Here is a 27,084-nt window from a genome sequence, read left to right on the forward strand (position 1 = left end):
GATTGTCAATAAGCTGCTTCTCAAAAATTCAGCGTGCACTGATGGGAAAAGGGATTGCCTCTTGACCTTCTGACAGTTTCTGCCCTCTGGAAGAGAAAAAAAAACTGCTGACAAATAGATTTGCAGCTCATGATAACGCTGTTAATATCATGTGTAACGCACATCCAGCTACAATATGCATCACATTTCTCTCTATTCTGATTGAACACTGCAGAAAAGGTGTCTAAAAACCAGATAAAACAGTAAATCTGAAGGAAATGATCTTGCTGCATGGACAGATAATTTACCTTGACAAGATTTCTTAAATTCAGATGATTAAATCTAGAAATAAGCATGTTGAACACTTAAAATAAGAAATTAACTCTTAAAACAAGATAAATTAAAGCTGCCAGCAGTGATGAACTGGCCCGAGCAGAGTGACCTGATAATCATTTGTTTCTTACCAAGATAAAAAAAAAACTTTAGATTTAGAAGTGTTGTTTAAAGAGTTAATTTGTTATTTTAAGGGTTCAACATGCTTATTTCTAGATTTAATAATCTTAATTTAATAAATCTTGTCAAGGTAAATTATCTGTCCATGCAGAAAGATCATTTCCCTCAGATTTACTGTTTTTATCTGGTTTTAGACTAAACACCTTTTTTGCATTTGTCAAACAAGACGGAAAATCTCATATAATGAATTATAATTTAAGTATAACAAACAAAAATAATTAATTTCTTTAAAAACCTGGGCGATTATATAGTTTGTTAAAAACACAATGCAAGGAAGTAGTTATATGTATCAAATAATACTGGAAATGGATCCATGTTGTGCTTTTTAGGTTTTGAGTATGTTGCAGTTCAGAAGGTTAAAAGTCCATCAATTTGATATGCAACACAGTTTATTTTTTAGCACTTTTTAGCCTAAATGTGTCAGAAACAAACCAAAGTCTTCTCCAGCAGCACATGTGGCTTTGTTCCATCAGTGACAGAAACAAACAGTGATCCTCAGCTTCATCTCTAAACTCTGACCAACACCGCCCTCCGGTGGCTCCAGACAGACTCACAGCTGGAGTTCTCCTCAAATAAATAACAAATAATAAAAGACACAAAATCTGCTTTTCCTGTCAACACGACAGAACTCTATTATTATTATCTCCCTGCAACAATGAAAACAAAGTTTCCCTGGTAACCTTTTCATTGTTTGACTCATTTCATAATCTTAAAAACACTTCACATCCACTTCTGTGTCTTGTTCTATTTTCAGGATGTTTTGTTGCCTTGTTTTCTCTTTTCCTCACTCAGACTGCAGACTGTGGACCAATGGGAAGACTTCCTGCTGCTCAGGGACCTCTTGATCTCTTCACTAATTTCTAACTCTTAAACTTTTAACCCCTGATGCTGCAAACAAGGGTCTGTTCCTGGTTCCTGGTTCCTGTCTGCAGGCGACTAACGGGGTCTGTGCCTTAACCCTTTATCGGGCAAATAACTATATTTGGTAACTTCAGTGGATATCTAACTGGGTCCCCATGTCTCTCTGTTTGGTCGTAGAACCACATGGATTTCTCCCAGCTAATCAGCAAAGATCAGGCTACCAATCAGTATGATAATAATATAATGATATTCACTTTATTGACTATGACCTCCAATGTAAAAATGAAAAATTTAGAAAAAAAATCAGCAAGAAACAGTCGTACAAACAGAGTTGAGGTAATATTTCGAGAAAAAAGTTGTAAATTTACTACATTAAAGTGGCAAGTCTACAAGAAAAAAAAGTTGCAGATTTCAGAGATTTAAAGTGGCAAATCTATAAGAAAAAAAGTTGCAGATTTACAAGAAAAAAGTGGGGAAAAAGAAACTTTTTTCTCACAGATTCACCACTTTAAATCTCAAACTTTTTTCTCAAAATACTAGGGTTAAGCCTATTCATTGTGCAGAATGTCTCTTTTCAAAGTGTCATATTATTATGGAATGATTTTATTCTGTTTTTGTCAATAACAAATATGTCAGGGATGGGCAACTGGAGGCCTGGGGGCCACATACGGCCCTCACCCTCACTTGAAGTGGCCCTCAGTACAACTACATGCATTTGAGCATGAAATCTTAAAAGTTCAGTGTAAAAATGCACAAAATTACTTCTTGCAATTAATGTTGGTCTGCTGTTCTTGCACTGACAAAAAAAGAAATCACAATAAGTGGTTATTTTTGATTTGCTTCAAACTTTTTTTATTCCTATTTATACTGTTATACATGCATTTGAGCATTAAATATTTTAAGTTACTGCACTGTAAACATATTTAAAATTGCAGTTTCATCATATCCTGTTAACTCTATGGAGGTTTATTGGGCTATTTTGTCCATTTTTGAATGCTTTTCATGTCTTTGTAAGTCATTTTGTGTCTTTTTTGGTCATTTGTGTTTTTTACAGTCCTTTAGTCCAACATAAAATGTGATTTTGAATCTTTTTTTTTTTAACTTTTCAAAACACTATCATGTTAATAAAGAAATAAAGAATAAATGTTAATGTAATTCAATAAAGAATTTTAAATGCTGCAATGTGAACTAATGTGTCAAATCTAACATATAACAGGGTTCCATCCAGTTCTATCATTTGATACTAAATATATTTGAGCTTGTCTCCAGTTTTACTTGGTATATCATCATCAAACTGAAACTGGCCTCATGGAGTTTACAGCCAGAACTTTAGAGGTAAATTTACAGTAGGGCTCCACGCTGCTTTGTTTTCTAGTCTGGATGGAGTCAACAAGTCTGGATTATTTAGAGCTTTTAGAGACTCCACAGGGTTAAAAACTTCAGAATGAAGCAAAAAGTGCATCCCGGTACATATGGATGGAATGAAAGGAAAGGCTGAGGAAAAGTGAATATATGATCAAAAGAGTGAAAGAAATGAGAGTGTAATGGGGAGAAAGACAAAAAGAGGCAGAAGAGGGACAAATAAGAAGCGGGCTGCCGAGGCTCAGCGGGCTGTCAGCTTCAATCTGGTGTAGCAGCGACTGGGGGAGAGTCCTGGGAGACTCGCGTTTCCTGCCTGCCTCGCCTGCAGACAACCTCTCTTTGTTTTACTGGCCCTTTTTTCCCCTCGACTCACCGCCAGTCCACCCCCCCACCATCCACCACCCCCTCCATCCACTCTCCACCACCCCGAAAAAACACACAAGGACAAAAAACACACCTCCATACGTGCAGAGAGAGAGAGAGGTTACAAACAGGAGAGGAAAGATGGAGGGAAATAAAAATAAAAAGAGACGACGATGAAGGAGAGATGAGAGCAGACGTGGTGGAAAGATTGTGGAGAAGCAGACAGATGAGGATGGAGACGGAGTGACTAAGTGCATAAAAAGGCTTGAAAGAGGAGAAAAAATAATGAAAAAAAAAAAAAACGGCAGACGAAACACAAGTTTGGAATTTGAAAAGAAAACAATGGTAGCGGAGTGAGCTACTGTCTGGTATGAGCTGCAGGCCGTGCCTAGTAATACGGATCATCTTTTAGATGCCCTTGGTGTTGTTGTTGGCAGCACGTTACATTCACCTACAAAACTTTTCTTTTCTTTACCAGCATGAAGAGAGAGAGAGAACAGAGCAAAAGTGAAAGTTTTCATGGCTCCGTTTTTTGGGGTTCAAGGCAGGAAAACGGAAGAAGGAAGAAGGAAGAAACAGTAGATGTAAAATGTACAAAGTGGTCGTCGGGGTCCTCAGGACGAAGCAGCCAGCAGACACAGACAAACACAGCCCCCCTCCCTCTCTCTCTCTCTCTCTCTCTCTCTCTCTCCTTCATTTTCCAGGCCTCGCTTTGACTGCGACTTGAGCCAGTTTCCACTCTGGTCTGGGGTGTGGTGCTCAGGCTCCTGGGAGACTCTGACTGCAGGACCAGTTAGTCAAAACAAGGCCGGGGCGAGAGAGAGACGGAGAGAGAGAGAGAGAGAGAGAGAGATGGCGGGAGACAAGAGAGTGGGAGAGAAGGAACAACTGAATAAAGAGGGTGAGACAGAAAAAGAAAGAGAGGAGAGAGAGAGAGAGAGAGAGAGAGAGAGAGAGAGAGAGAGAGAGAGACTTATGACGGGAGACAAGAGAGTGGGAGAGAAAGGGTTATGAACCCTAACCCTAACCCTAACTGAGCAGAGAGGGTGAGACAGAAAAAGAAAGAGAGGAGAGAGAAGGACAGAGAGAGAGAGAGAGAGAGAGAGAGAGAGAGAGAGAGAGAGAGAGAGTGAGAGAGAGAGAGTTGTGGACTGTTTTTAACCTAGAGTCTGAGCCAGAGAGAGAGAGAGACCCAGACAGGGAAAACTCTTTTAATACCCGTAATACAGGTGCTTTAAAAGCCGTCTGTGAGGAGGAGGAGGATGAGAGAGCAGACAAACCTAAACCTAACCCACAACAGAGACGCATCAACAACTCTAACACTGCTGCACACCAACATGTTGTTGTAAATCATGTGCAACATTATTAGGATTCTTGTCTTTATTCTAAGGAGATAGTTGCATCTTTCATCTAATTCTGCAATGTAGAGAAAGACTCATAAATAAAAAGGACATAATGGCCGCCCTTCAACTTGTATTGCCACTTTGACTTGGCAGCAAAATAAAAACATTCACAGAGGTGAATCATCATTTTTTCCTCATTCACCGAGCAGCAGCAGCAGCAGAGGAGAATATGAGTGTCCTCGCTGTTTTAATTATACAAATTCAAAAATTTCAGAGCAGCTACAAACACAGAAGCTAAAAATAGAACAGAGTCAAGGAAAACAGCTGTATCATCTGCAAACAATAACACCAAGAAAATACGACAAAATATAATTTCCATCACACTGGAACTGGTGCTGTAACACAGGAACACACCCACACACACAACACATGCCTACACAAGATACACACACACACACACACACACACACACACACACACACACACACACACACACACACACATCCTTTCATAGCTGCTGCATTCCGTGTTTTATATGCTCTCTTTTATTCATAACATTGCATTTTACACCACAGAGTCTGGAGCAGATTAAGGCTTGTCTCCTGCTGCATGCTGCTGCTTACTCTACCCCAAAGAGCCGGCATGGTATGTGACTGTTCTCGAAAGGCAATATGAAGTTGAACATCTGGCAATGTTGCTCTGAGAAAATGTCCATAAAGGCTTCTCCTGTCCTGACCTGAAGCAAAACAACTTTTTTTTATTTTATTGTTGAGTCACGAGCTCCGAGCTCCCATTTTTTTTAGTTTTTATTCATCATTTTGTTTCACCTTTTCACTTGATAACTTTATATCCCAGTTTGTGTAAAGTCGCAGCTGTTTCTGTGCCTGGGATCACGATTAAAACGCACACTGCAAAAAAAGGTGTTTAAAAAACAGATAAAAACACTAAATCTGAGGGAAATTATCTTGCTGCATGGACAGATAATTTCACTTGACAAGATTTCTTAAATTAAGACTGTTGAATCTAGAAATAAGCTCTGCTTGGACCAGTTCATCGCTGCTTGCAGCTTTAATTTATCTTGTTTTAAGAGTTAATTTCATTATTGTGTCTTTTTAGTGGTCATTTTTACATCTATTTTGGTCAGTTTGTGTCTTTTTTGGTAATTTCATATCTTTTTTTTTCATTTTTGTGTCTTTTTTGGTCGATCTGTGTCTTTTTTTGGTCAATTTGTGTCTATTGTTGGTCAGTTTGTGTCTTTTTGGTCATTTCACATCTTTTTTTGTTCATTTTGTGTCCTTTTTGGTTAATTTGTGTCTTTTTTAGTCAATTTGTGTTGTTTTAAGAATGAATTTCTTATTCTAAGTGTTGAACATGCTTATTTCGAGATTTAATAATCTTAATTTAAGAAATCTTGTCAAGTGAAATTATCTGTCCATGCAGCAAGATGATTTCCCTCAGACTTAGTGTTTTTATCTGGTTTTTAAACACCTTTTTTGCAGTGCCTTTTAATGGTGATCCCAGCCCCAGAAACAGCCTGCGACTTTACACAAACTGGGATATAAAGTTATCAAGTGAAAAGGTGGAAACAAAAATGATGAATAAAAACTAAAAAATGGGAGCTGGGAGCTGTTTTTTGCAGTGTAGCCAGTGTTACAGGAGCCCATAATAGCAGTCACCTCTTGTGGAAGGGAAATGCTGCTGAAGGGAGTGACCCGTGTATTCCTGCCAGTCTAAATACCTGCTGCTGAGAACCAGGAAGGCCGGGTCGGGGGGTGACTGAGCAGAATCTTATCTGGCCTGCCCATTGCTCTATTGGTATTGAAGCGGGGCGAGAACAAGCCGGCGGCCTGCTAACGCTCACCACTGGGCAGATAGAGAGGCAGAGGGCATTCTGGGAGACTTATCAGACGGAGTGTTTCCTCTCCTCCGGCCCTGATAGACCCTCATCCTGTGAGCAGCTATCTTTGTTATTGCAGCGCTGTGGTGGTGACAACATATAGCCAATGTAAAGGATGTACAGCTACAGATACTCAGAGCAGCCTGAGACTAGCTGCTGCTGTGTCAGCACAAAATACTGTTTGTAGAGTGAAAAGGTATCCAGAGGAAAGAGACGCTCAGCCAGAGCTGCTGCACTGCAAAAAAAGAAAAGTTGGGTGAACTCAAAATTTCAAGGCAACAAACTTCCATAAAATTTTAAGTTGGACAATTAAACTAAATATTTTAAGTTTTTTTTTAATGAGTTTGCTCAACTCTGAATTCAGATTTTTGAACTTATAATTTTACATTGTAATAACTTTTAATCCTTACTTCTGCAATGTGCTGAATTGGCACGATTGTAACGCCGCTATGAAATGTCAGCTAATGTTGCGACCACAATTTTGAGTTAGCATTGATACGCAAATGGCTACTCTTGTAGCTGTAACAAGCAGCGCCGCTAGCATCAGTTAGCCGCTAGCATCAGTTAGCTGCAAGCATCAGTTAGCCGCTAGCATCAGTTAGCAGCTAGCATCAGTTAGCCGCTAGCATCAGTTAGCCGCTAGCTTTCGCTAATGACCGAATTTCACCACTTTCCCACATTTCACAACAAAGAAATAAGAGTTAGCAGAACTATTGTCCCTTGTTTTGAACCCCAACTTAAAGATATAAGTAACAACAACTCACCAACTTGTTTTTGAGCAGACAACTGGCTTCCTTTGTTGTGCTAACTTACATTATTGCCCTAAATGTCAATAATTTATATTTCCAAGGTTTACCAACTTAAATCACTGTTTTAGGCAAAAAATACAAGTTGGCTTTTTTTTTGCAGTGTGTGGGCATCCTTCTCACTAACTCATTGTGGGTTTAGTGAAATATGTGCCACCACAAACTGAATTTGAATCACATCATTTGAATTTGTATTGTTCAATTTGAAGCCTGCATGGACTGTTCTCGAAAGGCAATATGAAGTTGAACATCTGGCAATGTTGCTCTGAGAAAATGTCCATAAAGGCTTCTCCTGTCCTGACCTGAAGCAAAACAACTTTTTTTTATTTTATTGTTGAGTCACGAGCTCCGAGCTCCCATTTTTTTTAGTTTTTAACCATCATTTTGTTTCACCTTTTCACTTGATAACTTTATATCCCAGTTTGTGTAAAGTTGCAGCTGTTTCTGTGGCTGGGATCATGATTAAAAGCCACACTGCAAAAAAGGTGTGTTTAAAAACCAGATAAAAACACTAAATCTGAGGAAAATGATCTTGCTGCACGGACAGATAAGTTCACCACAAACTGAATTTGAATCACATCATTTGAATTTGTATTGTTCAATTTGAATCATTGCATTGAAAAAAAACTGAATCCGAATTGTAATTTGAAATTGAATTTATTAGTTTGGAACTGAACATTCAGTTCTCACAACTCAAATTCAGTTTGCAAAATTCGATTTAAATTTTCTGCAACGAACAGTAGAGAGGCCAGTCTGAGTTATAACTGATGACGCATTTCCAGCTCCTGGTGCAAAATACTTTTAGTCGTTTTAGTATGTATAGTACGCATTAACAGATTTGAGACACTTTTACATGAGTTACAGAACTCATTTAGCAAAACAAACATCTGAGAATATCAAGTAAATGCATTTAATTGTTTTTGAGTTTTTGGAGAAACTCGACTAACATACAGTTTTTTTCCTGTTTGAAAAGTATACATTACATTATTTATTTTGTTAACAATTTTCATAAACATATAGTATCAGTAGTCTCATAAAGACACTGTACTAGAGATGGTTTTGTAGTTCAAAATGTGTAAAAGTATAAAATGACAAGAAGTAGTGGGTTGCTGTGTTTGTAAGGTGACCCTGAGTGACATGAAAGGCGTCCATAAATAAAATAAAATGTATGTAATGTGTATATATATATATATATATATATATATATATATATATATACTGTACATCTGTAGTACAGTATATACATATATATATATCCTTTATTTAACCAGGTAAAAGTCTTGAGATTAAAAAAATCTCTTTTCAAGAAAGCAGCATAAAAAGAAACAAGTTACAACATGTAAACACAGTTATCATAAACAATTAAATACAAATAAATCCAGCATCACAACAACAGTGAAGGAGCCTCAGTAGAGGAGCAGTCACACCGACCAAGCGAAATTATTTCTCTATCCTTTAGAATCGATTTAAATTCACAGATTGTGATCAACTCAGACAATTCCTTTTGCAAAGTGTTCCATGATGAAGGCACCAAACACACACACACACACACACACACCCTCTTCTCCTCCAGTCAGGTCTGAAGCAGCCAATCAGGCTCCTCCTCCATGTTTCCTGGACACACCTGTCCCTGAAGCGTCTCTCTAACAAACGGCCTCATTCACACGTCTTACGTCCCACTTCTTCTTCACTAATCGCCACATTCATCACGTCTGTTCTCGCCCTGCTGCTGCACACTGAACTCATCTGCACGCTGCTTTTGTCTCCGTGTTGATACTCCTCTTTATGAGCGTTCAGGTAGCAGCTCTGAATAGCCCGGCCTGTTGGACGTTCGTATTATTTCTACAACACAAAAGGTGCACCTGCACAGAGCTTTGTCAGAGCCAGTCAGGGACCGCATGCATGGGCTTTAGAGCTGTGTGACTGCTCTGTGTTTTTGAGTGTGTGTGTGTGTGTGTTTTGTCTGTATCTGTTTGTCTGAAAGTGGCAGGTACACTGCAAAAAAGGTGTTTAAAAACCAGATAAAACAGTAAATCTGAGGGAAATGATCTTGCTGCATGAACAGATAATTTACCTTGACAAGATTTCTTGAATTAAGATTATTAAATCTAGAAATAAGCATGTTGAACACTTAAAATAAGAAATTAACTCTTAAAACGAGATAAATTATCTAACACTTCTAAAAATTTGTCTTTTTTGTGTCTTATTTTGATCTTTTTTGTGTCTTTTTTTTTCTGCTTGCAGCTTTAATTTTTGTCTTCTTTGGTCATTTTGTGACCAAAAGAAGATGTAAAAAGACACAAAATTACCAAAAAAAAACCACACAATAAGACACAAAAAGACACAAAAAGACCAAAAGAGACCAAAAAAGACACAAAATTACCAAAAAGACACACAAAAAGATTAAAAAAAGATACAAAATGACCAAAAAGACTCACAAAAAGACCAAAAAAAGACAGAAAAGGGCCAAAAAAGACACAAAAAAGACATAAAAAGACAAAAAAAACCACAAAAGATGTAAAATCACCAAAAAAAGACATAACGTTTTTTCTATCTTGGTAAGAACCAAATAATCATCAGGTCACTCTGCTCGGGCCAGTTCATCACTGCTGGCAGCTTTAATTTTTCTGGTTTTAAGAGTTAATTTCTTATTTTAAGTGTTCAACATGCTTATTTTTAGATTTAATAATCTTAATTCAAGAAATCTTGTCAAGGTAAATTATCTGTCCATGCAGCAAGATCATTTCCCTCAAACTTACTGTTTTATCTGGTTTTTAAACGCACCCCCATTCTTCTCTTTATCCGTCCATTGTCTTAAATTATAATCTTCCTCCCTGGTTGTGAAACTGTTTCATCAGCCCAAATCTGCACACACAGGAAAAGAAAACAGAGTCCCTACCTTCTTTGGCAGCCAGACGTGGGGATGGATCTGTGTGAGATGGCGTATTGTAGGATAATGATGAGCTACCTGCAATAAATGAGACAAAAGAGACCATAGTAAGACAAAACAATGTCTCATCCCTCTGTACTGAAATGCATAAAGATAAAAGATTACACCCAAAACCAGCATGTAGGAAATGTGCTAATTTTTTATGCATTTATGGATCATCCCGTGATTAAAGCACATGTTATAAAATATTGCACTTGCAGTATTACAATATTGCAGTTTCAGCATTCAGCATCCAGGAGAAATTTAATGACATTTACAGACGTGAATTGCATATAACAAAAATATAATATAACAAAAAACGAGGGCACGTGAAACGCTGCTGTCGACTTCACTGCAAATTACAGACTTGAAACTTTCTCCAGTTTTTTCTTCGCATGTAAAACCAAAGATATGATCGTTTTAATTTGATAGTACAAAAATATTTATTCAAGTGTAAAAGTAGGATGGGACGAGGCAGGAGTGGTCTAATCATCTAACACTGTTCCTATAAATAAACATGTTTTTATGGTAATTTTTTGTGTATAGTTTTATTATATTTGAATTGTACCTTTTATATGTTCATATTTGCAGCCTATGTTTATATTTTTACAGGTCTGAAACAGTTTATTGAGCATATTTGTGGGTTTTTTTGTCATAAATAGTATAATTTTATTTCAGATTTCATGATTTTTGTGTATTTTTGGACTCAATATGTTAAAAGTGGGTTAAAGTGAAGAAATAATAGTCAGATCGTGTTGAAGTTGTGCTGAGAAAATGCCAAATACCAAACATGGGTATAGTAAATATTATGTGGTATATAAAGGGCAAATAGGGTTAATGATGATAAATGTGTTGTAGGGGGAAGTGTAACTGAGAGTGAGCAGCAGGTGAGCAGAATAACCAGCAGGTGGCAGTAGACGGCTCAGCTCATTTACTGTGAAGCAGCACTATAGAGTCCTTCTCATTTCTTGAATTGTATTCCTGTTTTGTCTTTAAAAAATGAGTTCAGAAAGAAAATAATTCATAAATCTAGTCCCAAATAAGCAGAGCCAGCACACAGTCAGTGCTTTAAATGTAGGAAAAACTCTGTACTCTGTCAGCATTTTAACTGCAAACCTGATTCCTGAATAATAAAAGTCAGAGAGGCAAGCGTCTGCATATGGCCTGCCTATTCATTTCACCTTATGGAGCAGAACTCTGCAGCGCTGCATTCCTCCACTTACACAGGCACCCTGGGCGGCACCAAAATGCTCTCTTAATTTTAGCTGCCCCCAGGCATAAATCAGCGAGTGGAAAAACAGAGCCAAAAATGCACAGAGAAAACACAAGAGCAGCTACTGCACGGGGAGTGTGTTAAGATTTAGCGCTAAGACGCAGACGGGGAGCTGCTGAGTAAGGAAGGGCCTTTTCTGAATGGGCCAATGTGAGAAAGAACATAAAACTCCAAAGCAAAATTAAATCTGTGATGTGCTTTTCTATGTGGTATGTAAAGGGAAAAAAGGTCATTAAGGGTTTTTTTTGGTAATTTTGTGTCTTTTCTTGGTCATTTAGTGTCTTTTATATGTCATTTTGTGTCTTTTTTCATCATTTTGTATCTTTTCTTGGTCATTTTGTGTCTTTACTTGGTCATTTTGTGTCTTTTTTCATCATTTTGTGTCTTTTCTTGGTCATTTTGTGTCTTTTCTTTGTCATTTTGTGTCTTTTTTTCACCATTTTGTGTCTTTTTTTTGTATTTTTTAGTAATTTTGTGTCTTTTTTTTGGTAATTTTTAGTAATTTTGTGTCTTTTTTTTGGTAATTTTGTGTCTTTTTTAAGTAATTTAGGTTTTTATTGCCATAAATAGTAAAATTTTATTTCAGATTTCATGATTTTTGTGTATTTTTGGGCTCAATGTGTTAATAAAGTGGGTTAAAGTGAAAAATCTTTTCTTGAGATTTGATGCAGGATCCCGAGCTAACTGGCTGTGGGGGTGAAGGGGCCCATGGTGGCAGACTAGGGGTCTGTTATTTTAGGGGGTGGCTGGGGGAGCTCCACAAATGTATCCTAACCTCCCAACTCCCCCACCCTCCCTCTCTCTCCCAGTCCTACCTACTCCACGGCACCCCCAAGGCTCTGGGTCTAGTTTAGAAACCTGGGGGCCTCAGAACAGGGGAGCCATTGTATGAGGCAGGGTCCCTGCACAGCAATCAAACGCAGCTCCCAGTACAAAAATAATTCCAGAGTGTAAGCTCACGGGGGTATAAGCGAGCCAGCCACCAAAAGCTTTGGAATGAGGGGAGAAAGTGTAAGAGAAAGATGAACAGACAGACAGAAAAAAAAATGAGGGAGAGGGAAAGGAGGAAGGGGCTGTTAACCCTTTTCCTGCTGTGTGCCACATATGTGGGCTGACCCAGACAGGCAAACAGGCAGCATTGCTGAGAAAACCTCAAACCATCCCACAGAGAAATTCAGGGCTGCTGTACGACGGAGTGAGAGTCGAAACGGGAGAGCGAGAGAGAGAGAGAGAGAGAAACAGCACAGCTGACAGTTTGGTGGAGGCAGTCTTGGCTGTGCTGCCTATTTATTTGGACGGCTTCTTCCTCTCTCAGAAAACAAACATATCCCGGTAATCTGACAGCACAGTGGGAGGACTGGCCAGTGTTCAGCCTTTAAGACCCTCTCTCTCTCTCTCTCTCTCTCTCTCGCGCGCTCTCTCGTTCCCTCACATCTGCTCGGAGTCTGTTAGATTACATAACATCCACAAACAATTTTCTTTTCTCTCCTTCCTATGACTGATGGCTCTTTCGAAAAAAAAGAGTCAGTGTCGTCCAGTTTTTGCACGTCGGTAATACTGACGGATCTTTGAGGGCTTCTTCAGCATTGTGACTGACCTCCATCGGGCCCCTGCTGTTTATTCTCTTCAGCTATATGATACCGTTGCCTCAAACATGTGGTCTGAGCTTTGTCAACAAACTGAGGGTCCCAGTCACGCAGTTTTGGGCATCTTGCCACCTCAAGGCGGCCAAATATGGGCTCCAGCCAACAATAAGTCATCCTTCTAGCTCCATAGGATCAAGCTGCACTGCTGCCTGTCTTTATACCAGCCTTTTGAAAGATATGTTTCCAACGAGGCATCCAAACCAAAGACTATTTGCCATCAAAAGGACTCATGAGCCGTTTCTCAGATGACGCCCAAACTGTGGAAATGACATTTTCTTTGCAAAAGCTGAGGAATTATATTTAAAATTGTGATTAATTATTCAAATGAGAACATAGTTCTGAAGCAAAACGAATGTTTAAATTCAATATTTCCACAGACTGTATCCACAGCGCTACAAACTTGGCCCAACTGTTGACTTCTTTGTGCAGGAAATACTGGAAATACTGGGGGAAAATACTGGGAAATGCTGGGCTTGAAATTTTGGTTAGACAATAGGAAAAGATGTCCATTCTGACAGTTAACACTTCTGAAATCCTCCATGCAATGCGCTGATGGACAACAGGTATAAAACAAAAAAAAAGAAGAAAGGTTTATGCTGAAATGACTGAAATGAACATTAGCAACTGTGCAACAAGATCTCCAACCTAAACGACAGAATGGTCCGTTTGTTAAATCGGGTACAAAATAAAAAAAATCAGCACACACATCATTATACACACATGTACGGTTCCCGGCTACAGTTTCAGTGAATTTATGATAGAAAGCCTCCTCGTTAGATGTTATAAAATGTGAAGTAGTTAGGGTTACAAATGTATCCTGATATTCTGTATTTCTTTTCAGTAACATAGGGTGGGGGGTGTTATGTGCCCCACTCCTCCCTTTGTGAAGGTTACAAAGACTACATCTCTTTAGGGCTGTTTCCACTACCGGGCAAATACCCAGAATGAGGCGGGTCTCACTCGCCGAAACGCCCCTAATTTGAATACGAGCAGTCCGAGAGGACTTTTGTCTGGACTTTTTTCGTCCCTGTAGAAGAGCAGGGTCTTTTTTTCTCTTCTGAAAACAGCCTGGTTACCGATTGAATAGAACACTAAGCAGGATATGACGTAGTACTCTACACGACAACAACACGCCATTTGTAAAAGCCGGCGAAGCAGTGTTGACAATTTAGCGACTTTGTTATTAAATTTAGCAACTTTTCAGACCTCCTTAGAGACTATTTTTCAAGAAAGCGACTGGAGACTGGAGTTTTCCCTCAATAACCTCAAAATTATTGCTTATTAGTAGATTGTAATGTCAATCATACTCCAGAAAATGGGTCACTGGTAGACTAACATTGTGACCCACTTTGTAGAGTAATGATTGACATTTCAATCTACCAATCCTCATCCAATCATCCAAAGGAGGCACCAGTCACGTCAAAGGTCTGGAGAAGGTGTTTGCTATTTACCGTGTCCATGGTTTCCTTCACCGCTATGTAGAGATTATAAAGTCCATACAAAGTAAAGCATATTAAGATCATATGCAACAACTTCCTTACTTACTACTAATTAGCAATAATTCTGAGGTTTTTGAGGGAAAACTCTCAGTTAATGTCTTACTGGTTGTATAATAAGGCCATGCAGAATAAGGCATTAATAACTACTTAATAATGACTAATTAAGAGCCAATATGTTACTTATTTGCATGCTAATAAGCAACTAATTAATGTTGAATATGTCTCTCTCCCCTCCCTGTCCATGCCTGTTGGAGAACCCACAGTGGCAAACACAACAGGCCCCTATAGAGTCACTATTTGTTTTGTCCCTTCTGGGCTACTGTAGAAACATGGCAGAGGACCCAAAGGACTCATTCTAAGCTAAGAAAAACATTCTAAGTTTCAGGTGATTACACAATAATGAAAAAACTTATTTATAAATATTATCACTTATGACATTACAAATATCTGACTCTTGTTTCTGATCTGCTGCAGCTATAGTAATGGTTTGGTTTGGGTGAAGCCAGGGAAAAGCCGTGGTTTGGTTTTAAAAATAAAAAGCAAACATTCTTTGCTGGTCTGTGAATGGGCACGAAATTCAACTGCACGACACACTTGTCCCACGCCATGACCTCCACTCTGCTTCCCGCCTCGCTACAGAAAGGCCACGCTGCTTCCTGCGTTGGCACTGAAAGCTGCCGTTGGACATAAATCTGCACCGCAAGATTTATGTCCAATTTGAACGTAATTCAAGAGAACAACAGAATGGGCTGTTTCTTCTAGTTCCTAGAATGGAAAACGCTATAATGCGGAAGTACAGAGATGTTGTTATAGCTCAACATAACCATTCAGTAAAAGGCTCTGATGGAGGAAAGGACTGTGTATGAACTTGATATGGAGGTTACTGTTCATAACCCATGTTCTACCAATGATATCAGCATTGTTTCTGACAAAACCGAACCTTTAAAAGCTTGGTTATTCTCAGAAAAGTATGTTAGAATAATCTCTTTTTCTGTCTCTGTGGATGGGGGTTACTAGCCTGGGTATACCCAGACTGCCTTGCGCGCTCAAATTTAATTTCGAACCTCCAGACGGTCTGGCAACCAAGCCAGTTTCTTAGCCCTGTTTTAGGGATCCAATCACAGAGCGGGGAGGGACAGCAAGACGATGACGCGTACTACTCGGCACTTGGAAGCTTGTAGTTTTCCGGATCCAACATGGCTGCTGCAGACGCGAAACTCTCTTTAGCTGTAGATGGTGTTTTAAATAGTTTAGAGCGAAAGTTGAAAAGCGAAAGGTCTCTCGGCAGCTCCGCTGTCCCCAGGCTCGTAGCGAGATCACCGGTAGCGCTGGCTAGCGGTGATCTGGCTACGAGCCGGGGGACAGCGGAGCCGCTGAGAGACCCGCAGCAGCTTGTTTATTGCCCATAAAATCAGTGGATGTGTGTGGCTGAATGACATGAGGGGGAATAAAGCGTGAAAATAAATAATCTTGCAGAAAGCGAGAATTGGAGAAGCAAAGCAGCAAGCAACACTCTCTCACAGACACACACACAACAAACATCCATTTCTGTTGCTCTACTACGTCATCTGGTATAACTGATCTGATTGGCTAAGAGCTACCTACAGACGCTTTTGATAGACATTCTAAGCGCCCAATAAATGGCTCCGGAGGATCGTAAACCACACCTCCTCTACGGAGAAATGAACGGCAGGTGTCCAGACCAAATCTCAAATGAGATTTGGTCTGGTGTTAGCCAGGCTAGGGGGTTACTGTATTTTTATAAATTAATCATGCAAGATGCTTTGCTACAATGATCATGTGCTAATATTGTTTTAAAACTATGATCACTCTAAATACATCCAAACTAAATATATTTATTCCATCTGCTTGAACTTTCTCTGTCCTACTTAGAGTAAGATTCTATAATTACAAAAAGATATATTTTATGTTTTATATTTTATTGTTTGTTGCAAAATCGGTGTCTCCAATAATATCTCTGTAGGTCATACCAAGGCAGGAGTTTGTGTTTTGAAAGTTTTGTTAACAGGTCAGGTCACTGACATGATGTGCTGAGCAGAAAGATAACTGTCTTCTCAGCGGATTGAAAGGAGGCGACTTCTGGAGAGATCTACCTACATTCGTTCCAAAAAACCAAGATGGTGACGGCCAAAATGCCAGTCTCATGGCTTCAAAATTGCAGCCCACAACCACGTCTGTCTATGACCATGTTTTAACTTGTCTATGTATATATTAACGCTTAAAACAAATCTAAGTGTTTGCAGAATTGCCCCAAATCAACATTCCCCACCAGGGATTCGGGCTGCAAGTGCGATTATTATGCACCTCCAAGCAGCTAGCTTCAATTACAGCTGAGCTCATCCCAGTGTTTACATGAATAGTAACTGCTTATTATCCACCGCCACTTATGCTAATGGGATATGTACATAAATTCCTGTAGCGCTAAGTGCCCGAACCCCAGCAGTCAAGCAAGCAGCCGCAGACTGCTCTGTAATGGTGGCTAACAGCAGACAGCTAACAGTAAAGGGCTCAGAGCCAGGCCGTTGAGCCCCTGTGCACCAGTGATAATCTGCCAATAGAAGGAACTAATGCAAGGGGAGCTCAATAAAAATGTTGTGAGGGGAGAAAGGGGAGAGTGAGAGAGCGAGAGAGAGCGAGAGAGAGCGAGAGAGAGCTCTCCAGACCTCCTTTTTCCCTTCTCAGCCTTCGAGCCCAGATGTTTATGGCCTGTATAAACTATTGAGGGCTCGAGAATGTCCCCCACTCTGGAGCGAGCAGCAGTGCAGAAGCCCAGACTTATCACTCTCTCTCTCTCTCGCTCTCTCTCGCTCTCTCTTTCTCTCTCTGTCTTGACTCCCTCACTGTAAATCCATCCAGACACACAAGCAAAGCGACAGCTGGGAAACAGAACTATTGCTGTTCTCCAACGACACTCAATCATGACCACCTCGGACTGTTTCCACACACTTTTAAAAAATAGCTCACCCCCCCCTTTGACTTCTTTTTTTTTTTTTTTTTTATCTCTCACTCGCTCTCTATAATTGTTTCTCTTGCTCACACCCTCCTGCCCATGTCCTTAAATAACTACTGTAAAATCTATCAGTCATGCATACATTTCTTTAACCCTTTATCGGGTGAAAAACCGTATTTGGTAACTTCGGCGGATATCCAAAATAAAAAATATATAAAATATTTCGAGAAAAAGTTGCAAATTTACTAGATTAACTCTATGGAGTCTTGGGCTATTTTGTCCATTTCTGAATCCTTTTCATGTCTTTTTTGTGTCTTTTTTTATAGTTATTTTGTGTCTTTTTGTCATTTTGTGTCTGTTGCTGTGTCTTTTTTTTGGTAATTTTGAGTCTTTTTTATTCATTTTGTCTTTTTGTATCGTTATTTTGTGTCTTTTTGTCATTTTGTGTCTTTTTTAGTCATTTTGTGTCTGTTGTTGTGTCTTTTTTTGGTCATTTTGTGTTTTTTTTTTGTCATTTTGTCTCTTTTTTTTCTTTGTGTCTTCTGTGTCTTTTTTGGTCATTCTGTGTCCTTTTTCTAGTCATTTTAAAGTATTTTTGAGTCTTTTTTGGTCATTTTTGTGTCTTTTTTTGACGTCATGAAGAAGTTGTTCTCTGGCGCTTTCATGGACTCCAGAGGGTTAAAGTGGCAAATCTACAAAAAAAAAAGTTGCAGATTTAAGAGATTTAAAGTGGCAAATCTGCGTTAAAAAAGTCACCGATTTACGAGAAAAAAAGTGGGGGAAAAAAGCTTTTTTTCTCGCAGATTCACCACTTTAAATCTCATAAATCTGCAGATTTTTTCTCGTAGATTTGCCACTTTAATCTCGTAAATTTATTTCTCAAAATATGACCCCCCTCCCCCGGGTCCGTATGTTTTTTTTTGTTTTTTTTTTACACATTCTGACATTCTGTATGTAATATCCTCCAATATTCTCTAGGGTTGAAATCTGGAATTTGCAAGTATTTCAATGAGTGCCCTATTAAGGGTTAATCCAGTTCTGCTCTTCTGTTTCTTTAGATCCACACTCTTCTTGTCTTGCTACTTTCCCTCCTCACTCCCTTTTCATTTCCCCCTGTCTCCTCTCACATCTCTGCGTGTCGGAGGATACGCTCTTTTCGTTGTCTGAGGTTTTCTGCTCCGCTCCGTTTCCAGCACATGTGGTATCAAAACCGACCTACATGGGTGCGATAGAGCAAACAGTCCGCGGTCCCTCCCTGACAGACTAATTTGAACAAATTCTCAAATTGCACCCCAAATTGAAAGCACATTGGGGTGCGGGCGGCCATTACTTATAAAAATCTGGATAAGTGACCAACAATGAGGCCAAAATAATGCATGGGCAACTACCCTTGTTACTGCAAGCAGCTGGGTAGCCAGACAGATGTGCAGATTGTGCCCGCGGTTGCACCAGTGAGGGTTGCCGGGACGATATTTCTGCGCATGACGTGGCAGGAATGTTTTGTTATGGAGGGCTGTAGGGTGGGGAAGTGTGTCCCTGCCCCGTGCCGGGTATACATACAGGACTTAATGACTCTCAGGAATGTTAATCAGAGGTTCAATAAACAGAACCGAGCACAGACATGATGCACACAGATGTGTATGATGTGTATTATTTGCACCATTCATGTTTCTGGAGGAGGATGGGGGGTACTAGAGTTGGGGGAAGACATCACATGACCTGTAATCACTAATACTTCCAGGACTTGGCTCACTATTTCCCTTCCTCTCTCTCTTTTTCTGTATTCTGGAAGTATTCGGCTCAGCTCCAGCTCTCGTGAGTGAAGCCAGAGGTCTGTTTTGTGGACGGGGTTACTCCTTGTCTATGATTGTGTTTGTTTGTGCTGCGGGGGGAAAAGAAAGAGAGAGAGAAAGAGAGAGAGAGAGCGGCTTTAGTTTCCAAAGCACCAGGCCTGCAGGGTCTGCAGAAAGCCTCAACCCTCCTCCTTCTCAGTTCCCCTTAGACGTTCATTTACTAACATGGTTCCTCTTGCCCTGAGGCTTCCAGTGTCAATAACACACACTGCTGGCTTCTCTGCTGTGAGCCGCCCCGTAACAGGTCAGTCGGTCCAGGCCAGTCACGGCACAGGACGGGACGGGAGCATTCATCTTTTTGATTGTCGGGAAGCGATCCAAAGCAATTTCAACTGGCAAGTGGAGAGGATTCCCGAGACATCTTCTCTGTCTCCAAAACACACAAGGTCTAAATCAAAAAAAAAAAAAAAAGGGGCAGCAGTGGGCAGAGTCGCGGTGCAGCACGCCTAAGCCGTGGCTAAGTCGCGCAGCCAGTGGCTATAATGAAAACTGCTCTGCGGAGCGTGCCCAGTGGCGGTCAGACAGATCCACCCGCTGCAGCGCTGCACAATGAGCCTGTTATACTCATGACAAGCATCTCTCTCTGCCCAGACGCCGTGCACAGAGAAAACTGTTGACACCCACAAAATACAGTTCCCATTACATCACGCGGAGGCCCATCGCAATTTTTTGGGAGTAATGTTAAATTTAGTTGAGGCATCAGTCACTCCACCCAGCGTGGTGTCATGATATTCTGCAGCCGCAGCAGAAGCAGCTCTTTTACAAGACAGAATGCAAAGAATTCAAAGACGGGACAAACTGTTCTCTGTGCGAACAACAATCACTGCTGATGTGTTTATTGGTATTGGTGAAGGTAGATGTAGACCAGCGGTCGGCAACCTTTACTAACAGGAGAGCTAAAATAAGAGAAAAACAGTCGGAATGGAGCCACAAACCTTATTTTGAACCTTAGAATGAGGATAAAACAGCCTATGAAGTCTAAATAAGCCTACCAACATTAATAATAGGTCATAATGAGCATTCAAGTGGAAATCAGAGCCTGGAAACTGAAAAATTATCTCAGGAGATTTGGAATCGAAAGCTAGCCTAGCAAGGGAAACTCAAAATCAGACTTGAGCAGGGGTCTCAAACTCAGATTACCTGGGGGCCGCTGGAGGCAGTATCAAAATGACCAAAAAAAGACACAAAATTACAAAAAAAAGACACAAAATGAAAGAAAAAAACAAACTAAATTACTTAAAAAAGACACAAAATTACAAAAAAAAAGTCACAAAATTACTAGAAAAAAAGACACAAAATGACCAAAAAAGACACAAAATGACCAAAAAAGACACAAAATTACAAATAAAAAGACACAAAATTACAAATAAAAAGACACAAAATTATTAAAATAAGACACAAAATGACCCCAAAAAATACACAAAATGACCAAAATAATACACAAATGGCAAAAAAAGACACAAAATAAAAATAAAAAAAAGACACAGAATTATTAAAAAAAGACAAAAAATTACCAAAAAAATACACAAAATTACCCAAAAAAGTAATGAAAGGGACCTTCCACACACAACACGGTAAAGTGGCATTCATATAAAACTCACATTAAACTTTCATATCAAGATGAGGGCCACAAAAAATCATCACGAGGGCCGCAATTGGCCCACAGGCCGCGAGTTTGAGACCCATGCTGTAGACTTTTATAAGCTATGAAGCACATTGTAGTTGATTAAAATGTTTTTAAAAGAATTTTACTGCCTTATATCATCTACACATTTTTACAATTGAATAAGACAAATTACTTTGGGCCTACACCAAAATAAATTAAATTGAAGATGTAAAGAAATAAGCGTTTAATTTAGTTTTTTTGTCACAGCCTCATGTGGCTCCAGAGCAGCAGGTTGCCGCAGGTTACCGCAGGTTGCCGACCCCTGACATAGACCCACCGATTGTCTGAACTAGACATCCCCGTGTATTCAGAGCAGCAGCCGTGCCAGATGTTACATCTTATATCAAAATGTCATTTGCATACTGCCTCAGAAAATTGGCTTTGTTTCCCCGCCGAAACATATGAAGCCGGATTACAGCGAGGAACTCTTCAAAGGCAGGAGGCTCAAATTTGGTTGCCTCCATTGCAAATTGCAGATCAACTTTCTTTGCCGTGCTGAACACACAGGCCTAGCGTGATTCCTGAGGCAATGCACCTGGGCTTCATCTTTCTGGACCATGTGGAATAAGGCGCAGCAAAGTCAAGTGGGGGGATGTAGTCGATGGTTATCTGGAGCAGGCAGAGAAACCCCCTCGCTTTCCACAGCTCCGCTTAATACTGCCTAGCCATTATTGAGAAATGAGTTTCCAGTAAAAGCAATTTCATTGTTTATTGACGGTAATATGAGTAGAGTGCGGCGACAAAAAAGAAAGAAAGAAAGTGTCATGTTGTTTGCTAGGGTTTGGCACTTTTTCACTCTCGCTTCTCATCCAAAAGTGGAGAGAAAAGTGAAAAGAGGCTTGTGTCTCGACTGAAAGTTGATTTTAAATTCATTCTTTGGCAGACATGGAAGGCAGAGCAGACATTAAGTTAAGCACAAACAACAAGATGTGTTACAGGAGTCCAGTCACAGAAATGACTGTGCTCATGCTGTCAGAAAACCAACAACAAATATTGGAGTAATTTAAACGTTTTATCTTTCTGAAAAAAAGGGGGTGGGGCTGGAATCTACTTTCTCTCCCTCTTTGAGAAATGATGCATGTGGCCCTCCACCCTGCCCAACAGTGCTGCTTGTGATATGTTGATTAACGCAAGAGCAGAACTGGCAACACGTTTTTGCACCTGGTTTATTTTCAAGAGTCAGACAAATAGTGTGAGAACGAATTTAATGCTTAGGTTAAGGAACCAAAACTACATATATAAAGTTAGGAAAAAGGGTTAAAAAAAACTACTTTCGTACAGAACTTCCAACACAAATGGAAGCCAAACCTGGTCCCTTTCTTGGTTAAAAGCCAAACCTGGTCCCTGTCTTGGTTAAAAGGCAAACCTGGTCCCTGTCTCTTGGTTAAAAGACAAACCTGGTCCCTGTCTTGGTTAAAAGGCAAACCTGGTCCCTGTCTCTTGGTTAAAAGACAAACCTGGTCCCTGTGTCTTGGTTAAAAGCTGGACACGCCAATCGATGTGCCTTTTGCACTTGTTGCTGCATCCCCAGATACAATTCTGTGGGATACCTACAAATAATTTGTATGTTTTTTAAGTTATTATTGGCAGATATACAGAGTGAAAGGGGGAGACAGAGGGGGAGACATGCAGGAAAGGACTCCAAGCCGGACTCAATCTCGGGCCACCTGCTCATAAAGAATGAGCCTTCATGGTATGCGCTCTACCAGTGATACCTGCAAATTCTAGTGCATTAAGTCATATGTTTATCAACAGCTTGGTTTGAGCCTACACACTCAAATGAAGAAAATTGTTGACTAGCAGATGCATCGGGAGTGTGTCTATGTTCCCCTCTTTGTATGAGACTGGGGAACATAGGACCCTTTTTCCCCGCTTTTCCCAAAAAGGGTCCTATGTTCCCCGGTCTGTTACTTTTTTCACCATTACTGCCAAATTCCATGGGAAATAGGCCTAACCCTAAACCTAACCCTACCCTAACCTAATCCTAACCTAACCTAATCTAACCTAGCCCTAAAAGGAAAAAGCTAAGCCTCAATGCAAGACAATATGATTAGGTTGTGGGAATATACAAACATGAGTAATCCTAGATTTAAAAAGCCAAAAAATGAACTGCAAAGTAACCAGAAAGTAGCTGCTGTGTAAATGTAAGTTTTGTGATGCTTGAGCTAAGGTGGGCCATGTGACGGTAGGCCTGCTGGCCATGCTGAGAGTCTACCGGAAAGATTGATAGATTGCGGAGAGCATAGGACCCTTTTTCAGAAAAAGGATCCTATGTTCCTATGTATGTATTACTGCAGAGGAACATAGGACCCTTTTTGAGAAAAACAGGGAACATAGGGATGACCCAGATGCATCTTTTAGCTTGTTTGTTAGCTTGTTGCTGTTAGCTTGCAGTTGCTAACACAGCGTTCTGGGAAGGGGAGCACCTATCCTGAGACAAACTTTGCACAGATATAAGTGAATACATATGTTAAAGTGTACTTACTTTCCCTGAGGTAATTGAGATGAGAGAGAAGCACTTCGGCGTTGTACATGGTGGTGAGCCGCAGGAAGTCGTCCTTGCCCATCTTGCAGAGCTCTTTGCCGTCTGTGTTCTGAAACATGGCCGTGTCGATCTCTAACAGGCCGTACTCCTTGATGGCCCACTCTAGCCACTGGCGCACATGGTCCTGAGACCACAACGAAGGGTCTATGGGAAGGTAGAAGAAGAAGAAGAAGAGAGGAAGTTTATTGACTCCATAAAGAATTGTTCCTGGATAGACAGAGCTGCATATCTCTCTGAGGTAAAGGGAGGGGAAGAGGTGAACAAATTGGAAACAGAATGTTGTATCAGTAGCAGACCTTGTTCAGATAGCTGTAAATATTCTTTGTCTTATGTTAACCACATGAACAGGATTTGCCAGACGACTCCTATTAGATTTCAGGTAAATAATCTTTCACAGAGTGGTGTTCACTCTGAAATCCCTTCCTGTGATACACTGCAAAAAAAGAAAAGTTGGGTGAACTCAAAATTACAAGGCAACAAACTTCGATAAAATTTTAAGTTGGACAATTAAACTAAATATTTTAAGTTTTGTTTTTGAGTTTGCTCAACTCTGAATTCAGCTTTTTGAACTTATAATTTTACATTGTAATAACTTTTAGTCCTTACTTCTGCTAACTTCTGCAATGTGCTGAATTGGCACGATTGTAACGCCGCTATGAAATGTCAGCTAATGTTGCGACCACAATTTTGAGTTAGCATTGATACGCTAATGGCTACTCTTGTAGCTGTAACAAGCAGCGCCGCTAGCATCAGTTAGCTGCTAGCATCAGTTAGCCCCTAGCATCAGTTAGCCACTAGCTTTTGCTAATGGCCGAATTTCACCGCTTTCCCGCATTTCACAACAAAGAAATAAGAGTTAGCAGAACTATTGTCCCTTGTTGTGAACCCCAACTTAAAGATATAAGTAACAACAACTCACCAACTTGTTTTTAAGCAGACAACTGGCTTCCTTTGTTGTGCTAACTTACATTATTGCCCTAAATGTCAATAATTTATATTTCCAAGTTTTACCAACTTAAATCACTGTTTTAGGCCAAAAAACACAAGTTGGCTTTGCAGCAGTGTAGTTCAAACTTTGGACTATGTTTTCTATTTCTTTTGCAAGCATTGCTTGACCCAAGTCTGATGTACTGCACAGCCAATCCTGAAACCAAACCCCAAACTTACCACTTGTGGTTAAGGAGTGGCCTCCATGTGGAGCTCCTATTAGGTTAATAGATGACTGGACGTTTGCATCAGTTTAGCACTAACATTTGAATATCCTTTACAATGGAAAATTCACCAAGGCTCCATTTGATTTTAATTTAATGAATAACATGTGCTCATTTTTGGGAAAGCACAGTCATTCTCTTTGGCTTTTACGTGAAACAACGTAATCAACTTACGTGTTAAAATTACTTTTCTGACGGCTGTAACCTCAAACCTGCACTTGTTACTCCGTGAACTGCGTTATTTCACATTCTGGAAGATCAAATTTGTGAAAGTAGTGAAGGAATATAAAGGTTCTGGCAGACAAACAGACTACCTGCACGCATTCAGCCGTGCTCCCATGAGGAACGTAAAACACTGGAACAATGCTCTACCCCACAAAGCAGCTAAGTAGAAATGGGACTCATAAAACATTTACAGGATCGGTAAAATTATACCGAAAACAGAAGAGTGATTCTGTCTGTAATCGCAGCAGCAGCAGCAGCACAAAGAAATACCTGGAACAGTTAGCACCTGTGTGACCAGATACACTGTTTCATGACACATATTCAAGCAAAGGTTATTATAGTTAACGAAAACTAATTGAAATTGAAAAAACATTTTCGTTATCTGCAGTAAAAATTGAAAACGAGAGTTCTTTCAAAAACGATAACTAACTGAAACTGTATTTTTTGGTTACAAAACTACTAAAATTAGAGTGAAAATGTCCTTCGTTTTTCATCTTTGTCAACTTTTTTCATACGTAAACCTTTTTGGTTGATATGAAATTGATATTTCATCTATCTGGTTTTAGATAATAAACTTATTGGGGCAATCTGGCACCCAACAAATACCCCATTACAACAAAACTAACACTAAAACTAATAAAAACTAAACCAAAACTGAGCATTTTCCCAAAAAATAGAAACAAATTAAAACTAGCAAACTCACTCTAAAAACTTATGGTAACACTTTACAATAACCCTCATTTATAAATGGTAAACAGATAGTTTATTAATGTTTAATCATCATTTATAAACTGTATATAGGCCTTTTAGAATGGTAAATGCATAATTTATAAATGACAAATAGATGGTATATTAATGTAAGTTTATAGTTACTTTACCATTAAAAATTATAATTAATAGTTTATTAATAGTTTTAGTTGCACTCATTTTAACATTTTTAACAGCATATTAAGTATGTTAATGATTTTTAAATGATTCATATACCTTTGAGAAATTGGTTGAAAACATTTAAAGATTAAATATATATAGCACTTTGTAAATGGTTATTAATTGTTTATAAACCATCTATAAACATCACTTGGTTGGTTATTGTAAAGTGTTACCAAACTAATTAAAATGAACTGAATTTGAAAAGAAAAAATGACAACGAAACTAAAACTAATGACAAATCCAAAACTAATATAACCTTGATTCCAGCATTAGATTTCTTGTTATTCTACCTGCAGGTACGATGACTCTCCTCTCATTGGTGGTCATGTTTGGGGGCGGGGCATTCTTCTCATCCATGTAGTTTCCATAGTTCATCTGAGATGCGTCGTTCCCCCCTACGAGCTTATTGCATTTACCCACACTGCAGTCCACTGGAGACTCCCTGCTAAACAAACACACACACACAAAAAATTATAAAAATATTATCTGCAGATAAATTGGGTGTTGTTGGTTGACTTTGGCATCAGTTACATAAACCTGACACTGTCCAGGGCTAAGTATACTGAGATTAGAAACAAAAAGTGAAGGGTACTTGTGGTAAAGAAATGGCAGCATTTATAACAGCATCTAACACAGGGGTCTCAAACTCACGGCCCGCGGGCCAATTGTGGCCCTAGTGACGATATTTTGTGGCCCCCACCTTGATATGAAAGTTTAATGTGAGTTTTATATGAATGGCACTTTACCGTGTTGTGTGTGGAAGGTCCCTTTATTGTTTCACTTGTTTCTATGATGACATTAACAAAAAGAAAGGCAGCTGCTACCGGAACGTTTATTATCTGCCGTGTTGTTGTTACCGCAAGAAGTGGAAATGTTATGTAATGTAAGTTTTGTGTCTTTTTTGGGGGGGGTAATTTTGTGTCTTTTTTTAGTAATTTTATCTTCTTATTTTTTTAGTAATTTTGTATCTTTTTTTTGTAATTTTGTCTTTTTTTGTAATTTTGTTCCTTTTTTGTAATTTTGTCTTTTTTTGTAATTTTGTGTCTTTTTTTTAGTCATTTTATGTCTTTTTTGGTAATTTTGTGTCTTTTTGGTAATTTTGTCTTTTTTTTAAGTAATTTTGTGTCTTTTTTGATAACTTTGTCTTTTTTAAGTAATTTTGTGTCTTTTTTTAGTAATTTTGTGTATTTTTCTAATAATTTTGTGTCTTTT

The 27,084-nt window shown here is 39.3% G+C and overlaps 1 protein-coding gene across 6 annotated transcripts in view; it reads right to left on the reverse strand.

Moving 5' to 3' along the window:
* The window catches only part of fli1 (Fli-1 proto-oncogene, ETS transcription factor), a 57,948-nt gene that overhangs the window by 12,911 nt on the left and 17,953 nt on the right, over positions 1–27,084 (reverse strand). For 4 of the 6 annotated variants that reach the window (XM_059330617.1, XM_059330618.1, XM_059330620.1 and 1 more), the window contains 3 exons: positions 26,163–26,317; positions 23,447–23,650; positions 10,024–10,092 (listed from right to left, as the gene is read on the reverse strand). In XM_059330617.1, the coding sequence (XP_059186600.1) occupies positions 10,024–10,092; positions 23,447–23,650; positions 26,163–26,317 (428 nt within the window). The remainder of the gene's footprint in view (positions 1–10,023; positions 10,093–23,446; positions 23,651–26,162; positions 26,318–27,084) is intronic. The other 2 variants (XM_059330619.1, XM_059330621.1) reach the window with 1 other exon arrangement.

This window comes from Centropristis striata, chromosome 4 (genome assembly GCF_030273125.1).
Source record: "Centropristis striata isolate RG_2023a ecotype Rhode Island chromosome 4, C.striata_1.0, whole genome shotgun sequence".
Taxonomy (NCBI): domain Eukaryota; kingdom Metazoa; phylum Chordata; class Actinopteri; order Perciformes; family Serranidae; genus Centropristis; species Centropristis striata.